The sequence below is a fragment of the Solea senegalensis genome, linkage group LG8, assembly GCF_019176455.1.
Source record: "Solea senegalensis isolate Sse05_10M linkage group LG8, IFAPA_SoseM_1, whole genome shotgun sequence".
Classification (NCBI taxonomy): domain Eukaryota; kingdom Metazoa; phylum Chordata; class Actinopteri; order Pleuronectiformes; family Soleidae; genus Solea; species Solea senegalensis.
This window is the reverse complement of record NC_058028.1, coordinates 933282-945068: the sequence shown is the minus strand read 5'-3', so window position 1 is coordinate 945068 and position 11787 is coordinate 933282. Positions and strand designations below refer to the sequence as shown.

Below are 11787 nucleotides of genomic sequence, written 5' to 3'. Positions count from 1 at the left end.
GACTTTAACGACTCCCACAGACCTCACAGACCTCACAGACTCCCATAGACCACACAGACTCCCACAGACCTCACAGACCTCCCACAGACCTCACCAGACCTCACAGACTCCCACAGACCTCACAGACTTATCCCACAGACCTCACAGACTTCCACAGACATCACAGACCTCACAGACTCCACAGACCTCACAGACTCCCACAGACCTCACAGACTTCACAGACATCACAGACCTCACAGACTCCCACAGACCTCACAGACTCCCACAGACATCACAGACCTCACAGACTCCCACAGACCTCACACCCTCACAGACTCCCACAGACCTCACAGACTCCCACAGACCTCACAGACCTCACAGACTCCCACAGACCTCACAGACCTCACAGACTCCCACAGACAGACCTCACAGACTTCCACAGACTTCCACAGACGTCACAGACCTCACAGACTCCCACAGACCTCACAGACCTCACAGACTTCCATGAGATAAAGTGACTGTGTTTAAATAATTCACATGTTTTATTAAAGTCAGTTTACAGGAATTTACCATAAAAGTGAAGAATATATGGAACACATTCATTTACTGAATTAATAAAAGTAACGAGCAGCTCAGAAACTGTGTTTTTTTCATTGTGAATCATTTTCAGAGCTTAAGTTTTGAATGTAGGAACTCCTCAAACTGCTTAAGAGAGAATTTTATTTTTCATTTGTTCTTATATTCCTGCAACGAAAAAAGAAAAGAAGTAATTTCTGATGTTAAAGGTTTGTTTTGATTCCTGTGTTTGACTGTGGTGACACCTGCTGCTGCTGCTGCTGCTGCTGCTGAAGTGATGAATGGATGACGGGATGAGAGCTTTCACCCCTTCACCCTTTCATTTACTGTCCCTCACCTCATCTTTTGCTCATCTCTGAAACAACAGAGACGCATTTAAAAACAACAAGCTCTGGTTTAAATGACCTTTATTTTCACGATGGATTCGTTTTGTTTCTCTTATTCTGTTTATTTATATTTGTGTCACAATATAAACACGTGTGTCTTTGTGTTGAAGAAGTTATTTTATTGTGTTTGATTTGTAAATAAACTGAAACAGCAGATTCATAAAACTATTAATGTGGAATATTACGCACGCTTTAGTAAAGCGTGCATGCGACTTAGTAAAGCGTGCGTGCGACTTATTATCTTGCACGTGTGCGCTTTAGTGAAGCGTGCGCGCGACTTAGTAAAGCGTGCGTGCGACTTATTATCTTGCGCGTGCGCTTTAGTAAAGTGTGCGTGCGACTTATTATCTTGCACGAGTGCGCTTTAGTGAAGCGTGCGTGCGACTTAGTAAAGCATGTGTGCGACTTATTATCTTGCGAGTCGCTTTAGTGGCGTGCGTGCGACTTAGTAAAGCATGCGAATTATCTTAAGTAAAGTTAAGGTCGCTTTAGTAAAGACTTATTATCTTGCATTAATGCGCTTTAGTAAAAAGCGCGTCGCGACTTATTATCTTACGTAATGCGCTTTAGTAAGCGTCGTGCGACTTATTATCTTGCGAGTGCGCTTTAGTGCGTCGCGTGCGACTTATTATCTTTGCGTATGCGCTTTAGTAAAGGGTGTGCGACTTATTATGCGCATGCGCTTTAGTAAAATGGCGTGCGACTTATTATCTTATGCGCTTTAGTAAAGTGTGCGTGACTTATTATCTTGCGCGCGCTTTAGTAAAGTGTCGTCGCGACGTAAGTGCGCTTTAGTGAAAGCGTCGCGTGCGACTTAGTATGTATGCGACTTATTATCTTGCGTGCGCGCTTTAGTAAGTAATGCGTGCGACTTATCTTCTTGGCGTGCGCTTTTAGCGTCGTCGCGACTTACTATCTTCGCGTGCTTTAGTAAAGTGTGCGTGCGACTTATTATCTTGCACGGGTGCGCTTTAGTGAAGCGTGCGTGCGACTTAGTAAAGCACGTGTGCGATTTATAATCTTGCATGAGTGCTTTAGTAAAGCGTGCGTGCGACTTAGTAACGCGTGCGTGCGACTTATAATCTTGCACGTGTGCTTTAGTGAAGCATGCGTGCGACTTAGTAAAGCGCTTTAATGTATTATTTAAAATCCCTCATACATTTTACAGTGTTGTGAAGTGTAAATAGTTGATTTCCAGTGAATCTCATCAATGAAACTCACATTTCTGTCACATTCATGTCATCATGTTCCCCATCTGGACCTTTAAACCACTCAGTGACATCATCATGATGAAGACGTTTAAATACAAAGCCATGACTCTTCTTCTTCTTGAGTCATTATGCAAAGTCAGGAAACACAGTGAAAGAGGAGGAGGAGGAGAGGAGCAGAGGAGGAGGAGCAGTGAAGCCGCGGACGCGCACCGCTGGAGGCAGTCGAGCTGCAGAGCACCGGTGTCTGTGGAGAGGAAGCGTGGCTGCGGCTGCAGCACAGAGAGAGGACACAAGACAGGGGACACGAGCAAGAGACACAGCTGCTGCTGCTGCTGCATGTGTGTGTGTGTGTGAGAGACAAGTCTGCACGCACACACACGCGCGCGCGCAACAAAGTATGTTGACGGCGGCAGAGGAGGAGGCGAGTCCACGCACCACTGAACCTGACACAGGTGACTGAGAGGGAGAGACGGTGACTCTGCACCTTCATCATCATCATCATCGTCATCATCGTCCACTGTTACCGCGCAGAAACAACGTGCAGCTTCACTGAGACACGCGCGCGCGCGCAGGACAGAGGACACTATGTCAAAGGACACGCGAGGGAGAGGTAAGAAGACACACACACACACACACACACACTCTGCGGGTTAACAGGTAGAAAACCTGCGTGGACTGTCACGCTGCTGCTGCTGCTGTTGTTGTTGGCACGCGCGCGCGCGCACAGCCGTGGATGGATGCAGGAATGCGCGACGGTCCAAACGGACCCGCGTGCACTTCCACTGTCCGGTCCAGTCCCGGTGAGTCCAAGTGTGTCGGTCCTTCCACGCGCTTGTTGTCTGTGTGCAGGTGACAGATGAGAGACATGTCCTCTTATCTATGAGACACATTTGTCCAAATGAACGAGAAACACTGAGATTATTGTGACACAGTCACATTTAAAATTTACACAGAAACATTTGACCAACATTTTTTAAAAAAGCCATTTTTCCATGATTTTGTTTCCTGGATAAAAACTGAAGGAAATGATCATTTTCTCTCATTGTTGTTCAAAGAGGCTACGATGGAAGACGATTCATTATTAATTAGTCAAATTTTACTTTGAAAGAACAAAAGATTCAACAAACAGGTTCTCACAGGTCCTTGAGAGCCTTGAAAGATTGTGAAAATCACCTTAAACAGACAAGGGTCATTGAAAGTGTTTTGAATTGTGTGCAGTAAAGAAGTTCAGCTGAATGTCTCGCTTGTTTGTCACGACGCTGTTTGATGTATGTAGACGAACGTGGAGACATCACTGTCCACTGTCTCTCTGTCCGCTGCTGATGTGAGATTCTGTGCAGAACAATGAGCGAGTAAAGTTAGAGCTGGAGACACACCACGAGATTACAGGGCGAGATTACAGGGCGAGATTACAGGGCGTACTTTGGTACGCATGTTTTTTGCGTTTCATCTGTGCCATTTTACAGAACCGTCTCTTGGATTACCAGCGTGGGTGGAGCCAGACCCAAGTCTGTCATCTGATTGGGCGACAGAAAGGTGTCACTCCCTTGCAACGTCTGTCCTCATACAAAGTTTGACTTTGTCTTGTTGAGACAAACAGACAAAACGAGCTGCTCTGTTGTTGTCGTTGTTCGTTGGTACGTCTCGCTGACACGGCCACGCCCCGCCCACCAGGAAACACGAGCCCGACTCAGGACTTTACTGAACTATGATTCTTGGTTTGATTTTGAGGAGTCGATTCTGGGTGAAATGTGTTAGTGTGCGATGATTACTGACCCAACCGTAAACACATGCTGCCAACAACCAATGAGAAAGAGTAGGCGTGACACAGGAAGTAGCAGGAATAGCAAAAACAAGGATGATGATGATGAAAGTGTCGACCAGAGAGATCGGTGGTTAAATGTTTGATCCAAGTCTTTTCAGTCGTCGGCAACGACTGTGAACGTTGTGTCCAAATCTAAAGATCTCTATCTCACAGAGAGACAAATATGACTTCAAACAAAGGTCTGTGTATGTGTCCTGTGATGGACTGGGTCTGTCCGGGGTCCTCTCGTCCTCTGTCAGCTGAGTTTAGCACCAGTGTGGACGATAAAGCCCGAGAAGACGAGTGAGTGAGTGACTTTGACAAAGATCCAAGGACAATCACTTACTGCAAATCAATAATCAATAAAAGTGGACGCCATCGGAGAATCAGTCGGTACAAGTTGTCCTCGCGTCTTAGTCTGCGTCAGCACATTCAGTCCTTGAATTTGAGGAAATTGGTCGCGGAAAGTCCTTGAAAAGTCCTTGAATGTATGACGGTGCAGACACACGTGTGGTTTGTTTGGTCTCTCCGTCCTCAGTGGACGTGATCCTACAAAGAGGACAAATCTCTAAACTGATACACTGAGATCAGGACTTACTTTATGCTAAAGTCTGGATTTTCTCCGCTTCTTTACTAAATGTAGACAGGATCATTTTGTCCGTGTGTCTGCAGACTTGAACTCATGCTGATTTCAGTGATTTGTGCTGATTTATTCATATATTTTCCTGTTTATTACAGCGAGTCACATTTGAAATGAATCTGAGCGAACGTTGACCTCACATTTCATTTTAAAGCGTAACATATTATTATATAAAAGTCTTTCGTGTGTTTAAAAACGGCACTGTCACTCAAAATGTTTGAGTTTTCAGTAAAAGAATGAAGCAGTGGACCAGAAAATGCTAATAAAACACAGATTATTGAGTCAGGTGTTTGAAAAACTGGGCCAATTTATGCAAAAAGTAATTGGCACTGACCCTTTATCATTCAAGTTATTAACATAATGTAAGTTTTAGAAAGTTGATTGTTGTAGATTTCCTTTAAAGCTGCAACTCTTTTTTTCAATAATTAACTCACGTTTTTCAGAATTTTCAGCTCATCAAATGAGAATATTCTCTGGTTTCTTTGCTCCACATAACAAAGAAATCAAAAGGATTTTTTCATAGTTGAGTGTTTAATTTAAGCAAAAAAAATGTGTTCGGATGAGGTGAACACAGATTTGATGTGAATCAAACTTAAATTTAAAAAAAGTCCCAGTGAGTTTGTTCCACGTTCACATGTTTTTTAGCAGAAAACACAATTCTTTTCTTAATCACGTCACTTTGAGCCGTGTTTTCATAAAACACCGCTTGACCTGGATTCAGGAGGAACCTGTGAGGTGGAGCTTCTTCTTCTTCTTCTTCTTCTTCTTCTGAGCAGCGATTGTTCTTCAAAGCTGCACGACGTCACGAGCAGAGTCGAGATTTTTAATTCCATGACTCTTACTCCTCTGCGCAGATTTTATCTTTGTCGTTTTCAATTATATTTGAGCTGCGGGGAATTCCACACTCCTTCATTCTAATTTAAATCTTCTCCCTTCACTCGCTCGAGAGCAAGAATTTGCATAATTATCTCGAATGTGAGCTGAGAAATAAAAAGCAGAGGATGATATACAGTAGGTGTACGTACAAATATACACAGTATTTAGTCTCAGCTTCACTGTTTGCTGTGTCTTTATTTAGCGACAGCAGAAACATGGGCTTGTTCCCAGATTCATTACCTGTCTGTCACTTTGTGATTATTTAAATATTGAAAATAATTGGAGCGTAAGCTTAATAAGGATTTGGGAATTATGAGATTAGTGCTGACTCGAGCTTTGCTGCTAAAATGAAGCTGGAATAGACAAGAATAAATGAAAGACTATTAATGGGTCTTTCTCATCTGTCATTTGGTCGATTCATGAAATATTTTCTCAGGTTTACTTTTTTTATTGTGACACAGAGCGCGTTTGTTCGGTACCTAGTTTTCCCGCCACATTTAGCGTCTTCGAAAGTTTTCAACTGTTAGTTTTCCAATGAAGCATCAAATAACTATTAAATATTAGCAAAAATAAAAACACAAAGTCATGTGATTTTAATAAGACGGATAGCTACCACGTTAGCTTAGATAGCTAGTGAGCCTAGACAGACAGACACACAGATGGATGGATAGATGCTAGTTAGCTTAGATAGTACTTCTGTACTTAACCCGGATAACTACTCTATATTAGATTGTAATTTCTTATCTTGTAACTTTTTATTTTTTGAAATGTTTCTCACTATTGCACTGTATTGTTCTTTTTTAATTTTATTGTATTATATATTTTTTATTTTTTTTATTCTTATTCTTATTTTTATTCTATTCTCTTTGTTTTTTCACAACTGAGCTGTGGTGAATGTGTGTTTCCCCCCTGGGGGAGGAATAAAGTCAATTCAATTCAATTCAATATTCAATAGAAAACTAGTAAGCTTAAATAGAGATGTTAGCTAGCGCACATAGATAGCTACCAAGTGAGAAAAGTAACTTAGGTCGATAGTTAATTAGCTAGCTAGCGAGACAAGACATAAAATAGATAGCTAGATTTGTTTTTAGCGCCACCATGACGATGAGTGTTTGTGTTTTTTAGTGAAATCATTTGAGAAACATTCTTTTGGTTCAGATGATGTTTGTCGTTCGCTGAAAACACCCAAGGTGTGAAAGTGGGAGCTTCTTCAAGCGCCTCCATGCTTGAAAATCCACCGAAAACTACTTGTAAACAGGATTTGATGGAATATTTCACACATATTCACTGCTGTTTACAGGATTAGTATAACCTGGGGTCGTTTTGTCCTCAGGTCGCTGTAATCTTTACTAACATCGTCAGCTCATGACTAAACTCACTGAGAAGCTCTGGTAATAATTACCTTACCTTCACCTCTCCATGTAAAACTAATCCCGTCTGAATAGGGCTATTACTGAAGATTATTTTTAATCTGAGGTCACTGTTTTCAAATGGAAACACAATCATAGTCTGTTGTATTCCAGTTGAGGCTGTTTGGCAGTTTTTTGGTGTTGGTGTGGTTATGACTCTTTTAATCTGGGTTGGTGACCCGGTCTGAACAAGGAGCGTTTTGGGATTAGGCAAATTGGACAGTCTAGATCCACAATGTGACTCCGCCTTCCCCCCCGACAGTATGTCAGCTGGGATAGAAGATGGGTAGAAGATGAGAAAATAGCATAATAACGACAGATGCCCACGTCTTCTTCTTCTTCTCTTAATCTTAGAGATGCAGATGCTTCCTCTCACAGCTCGTCTCTTTATCCTCAGCTCCTCTCGTCTCTTCAGTCCAGATTTGACTTAGTTTTTTTTTTGTCTGGGACTCTTTACATGTTGGCTAATCTGCAAACATCTCCGGAGTCTTCATATAGCGTGACCATTTTTTAATTCGACCATCTGGCACAAGCTTTCACACCATAAACTCTTTAGTTCCACACCAGCGTCTCCGTCCCTCAGGACGTTCCCTGCACCTCGCTCCATCCTAACCCTCCATGAGCTGTGGCCTGAAGCCACCAGAGTATTATTCTGCCAAATCTGCTCAAGAACATTGTCTTTTTTTCCAAGCACCCGCGGTCATCTTCATCACCATCTCCTCACCCTCACTGCACCTGGTCCTTGATCCCTGTCCTGAGATTTCAGGGACCTCGGTGTGAAGGCTCTGCCACCTCTCAGCTCTTATTTGATGGAATTGGATCAGTCTGAATGGGTTTTTTCCTTCTTCTTCATTTCATGTCCAAATAAAATAAATGGTTTCAGCCTCCCTGCTGTTTTGCTGAGATTCAGCGTCGGGCTAAAAATAGAGCTGAAGGATGTTGATGAGCAAGTCTCTCTTCCTTTCTCTCTGCTTTCTTCTCACTCTGTCAAGGTGAAAAACAATTGTTTTCGTGGTCCATTATGTTTTCTAGTAGACTCGACTAACTCATTCACGCACCTTGGCTTAGTTCTACCACGATAGAGAACAAAAGAGAAAGTGCGATTATTCAAAATAACTGACATTTATTCTGTCAAACTGCTGAACTGCTGTGTTTTATGAGCAGTGGAATCTGTTGCTTTGTGTTTTCAGTCAAACTCCAACCTGTTTGCAGTCGCTTCACTTCACTATTGTCTCCGTCTACAAACCACTTCCTGTGTGCAGCACAGGAATGTCACCGGGCGACACGAGATCTAAACACTGAGAAACACAGGGAGTCGCGTGGAGACGATAGAACTCACGTGACAGCGGTTTCAATGGAACACATCTAAAAGTTACGTACTACGGCTTTAAATCGCAACCATTTGGTTTCTTTCAAAGAGAGAAACTTGGTCTAAGCTTTTTGTAAACAGTTACATTTAAAACTTTCCTAAAATCAAATACAAACACATGAAAAAAGAAAAATCATAAAATCTGAATGAAAATGAGCTGAAAGAACAATAATCTCATATTATTTGCCTTTCATTAACAAACACAATCATTTACGCGTAATAATTAACGAGAGTCATCATATTTTCTTAAATGTTGGCTTAAATTATGTTTTTGAATATGTTCATAATCTGGGGATTTTAAAAGTCTTTATCTTTTTTCAAACCTTTTCTGAATTCGGGCAGGGAAAATACACTCACTATAATCTACTAATTCATAAACAGCTTTAACTGTGAATGTTAGTATCGTCTTCTTCTGATGGCGTCGCATGGCATTTTTTTTGTCGAATGAAAATAGAAGTTTATGTTTATGTGTAATGTATAGAGTTTCTGTTTTTAAGTACGTCCCCATACTTCAGTACAGTCGGTCATAAACGGCACAATCAGTGTGTATAATGCAGAATTTTATAATGACTTTTCCAAGCCCAGTTGTTACCATCGTGTTTCGGACCCTTAACACAGCACGCCGTGTTTTCTGTCACACTAACTAATTCTCCGTAGACTCAACATGCAGCACCACAGTTATCCCTCAGAGACATGTGCTAATGCATTTGGCCTGTGACCTCTGTTGTTATATTTGATCATACAAAACGGTGGTAATTCAAATTTAATAGCCGTTTGTCACAGACGCTGGGTCTGTGTCGGGGAGCAGCTGCTGTGTGAGGTCAAAGACAAGGTGGAAGCAGGAGGACGACTCACCTGAAGCCTTGTTTTCTCACTGAGAAAAACCTTTAACGACCTCATGCTGGTGTCTGAATGAAGGAAAGACAGATTTATGACCACAAATAAGCTCATAAACCCTAGACGGAGGCATTTTGAAGTCATAATTATCCAACGACGATGATTTGACTTTGAGAAAACACTTTAATACGTCGTTAACACCCTAATTAGCGGTTGTATGCAGGTTTTTTAAATGTCTAGCTCTGTTTTTCTTCACCGCTCTGCTGAGTCATGCTCGAGATCGTGAGCAAAACAAGCGAGTGTTTGGAGCAGAAGCACAAAACACAACAAGAGAAAGCACCATGTCGAGCCGTGACATTATACAGAGGTTACACTTTTAAATCTGTCACTTCAGTCGCTCTTTTAAAGTGACAGCACTGCCGGCGAACCACCGTGAAAGCTCATTTAAATATAAATGAAGAAGTTCTGAACGTTAACTTTTTCAATTAAACCTCAAATCACTTACAAATATTAATGATTGTTAGGAAGAAAACAAAGCCGTGTGATTTGAAATAAGATAGAACGAAAGCTAGCTAGATAGCTAACTTAGATATAGATAATTAGCTAGGTAGCTTTGATGGATAGTTAGCTAGTGAGCATAGATAGATGATAGCTAAATAGAGAGAAAGCTAGCTGATAGTGTTGTGGGGAAAATAATTGTCAAAGCGGATATGAATCATTTTTAATTTTCAGGTAAAGCTTTATTTACAATTTACATGTAAGATAGTTAAGTAGCTAGCTATCTTACAGATTAGCTAGTGAGCTTATGAAAAACTAGCCAGCTAACTTAGATATATTTAGTTAATTAGCAAGCTAACTGAGATAGAGAGATATTTAGCTAGTGAGCAAAGAAAAATAGGTACAAATATAGTAAGCTTGAAAGATGCTAACTTAGATAAGGATAGTTAATTAACTAGCTAGCTTAGATAAGGTGATAGTTATAGCTAGTGAGCATAGCTAGAGAGAAAGCTAACTAGCTAGCTACAGTAAAGCTATATTAGATAAAGATTAGATAAATAGCTTAGTTATAGCAATAGTTAGCTAGTGAGCATTGAGCTGATAGATCAAAAGCTAGTTCGACAGCTAGCTTAGATAGATAGTTTTGTCATTGCTAATAAGACAGCAAGACTTTTGTCTACCACTCAAAGTGTGTAAATATGGATTTATAAATAAAATATTGTCATAAAAGTCAGTCGTTGTAAAACAATATATAAAATGTTTTATGGTTTTAAAAGTTAGTCCACAGCTCATAGAAAGATGCTGTTTTTTAGTCATTTTGTTCTATTTTTCCAAAATTTCTTCATGAGCTCACTCACACATTATTATCATCTATATAGGACTTATATTTTTATTTTTTTTATATTTTTTTTATATTTTATTTATATTTTCAGGACTTACAGAAAATATCAGTGACGCACACGCATCCCGTATGGCCAGGGCTGTTTTTATGTTTCAGCCTTCAGTTTATCTGTTTAATATATAATGACAATTAAGTCATTCAATTCAAATAATTACAGTCGTGTCTTTATTAGTTACATTATTTTTTAATTATAATAACTGTTTACTATCGTGCTAGAAAAAGACAAAACAAAAACTTGATAACATTAAGAATTGTCCATGTTTTTGCGGAACACGCGTCACATGTTTCGTGACACTGGCGAGGATGATAAAAACTTCACTGGATTGTGAAAGTGTTCGACTGTGAGAGTGAACGTGATTCAAACAGCTTCACTATGTAGAGCAACAACATGAAACACAGTCTACATAATTAAAGGGAAACCGTGGAAAAACAATCCTTTTCCCCGAAGACTAAACTGCACGTTCCTGAGCCGTCGTGTACAAATATTCTGATACAGTACAAACCAGCAGATGGTGTTTTTTTTCCGTGAACATGTAGCTGCAGATAAACGACTTCCTTCTCACCTGGGTGCAAATCCATTTGTGGTTTTGTCGACGGTGATGCGTCTCAGCGGCTTCATGTGATTTTTATCTTTACTGGGGCATGTTGCAGTGAGTGATAGAGGTGTTTCTCATTTCCTCCCCCTTTTTTCATGCACAGACAAAAAAAAACATTATTGGATTTCCTCTTCACGCGGCAGATATCATTCTGCCTCTGCCCCGGCTTTGTGTTTGCAGCAGCATCATCATCATCATCAGAGAGCGATGGAGAGAAAGAGTCCTCCTGTCCTGCTTATCTGCATGACGGCAGCTGGTGGCAGGTCACGTGACCCCCGTTCCCTCTATCGAGTTCCGTTGATATTAAAATGCTGCTAATTACAAAATGAGGAGATTGACACTCGTGTTTCTTAAAGACCATCTGGGTTGGAGGCGTTTGAGGGCTGGCTCCTGTGAAAGGGAAACTCCTGAAGGATTTTAGCAGCTGATCAAAAGCAGATTAACTCTCTGATGAAGAGGAATTCCTCCTATGGGGTCGCCCTCAACGCTGAGGGCTCACTCGTTATTCTCAAAAAGCCCGGAGCGCTTTATGGAGAACCTTATTCAGCTCATGTTGAAGCAGCTTCACGTTCAGAACTGTGAAAATTTCATCTTGCACACATTCATATTTCATGTGGACTGAAATAACCTCCTGGCAGAGGAGCCGTGTGCGAAAGAGAAGACAGAAATGAATCTTTGGGTCTTTACGGCAAACGGGTTGTGTTT

General features: G+C 41.0%; 1 protein-coding gene across 4 annotated transcripts in view; it reads left to right on the top strand.

Moving 5' to 3' along the window:
* The first annotated feature begins 2333 nt into the window (after nt 1–2333).
* Nucleotides 2334–11787, top strand: part of LOC122773126 (membrane-associated phosphatidylinositol transfer protein 3-like) — a 32832-nt gene continuing 23378 nt past the window's right edge. For 2 of the 4 annotated variants that reach the window (XM_044031533.1, XM_044031531.1), the window contains exon 1: nt 2335–2762. In XM_044031533.1, coding sequence (XP_043887468.1) covers nt 2738–2762 — 25 coding nt within the window. In that variant the 5' untranslated portion in view covers nt 2335–2737. Of the gene's footprint in view, nt 2763–11787 lie in introns of all 4 variants that reach the window. The other 2 variants (XM_044031530.1, XM_044031532.1) reach the window with 2 other exon arrangements.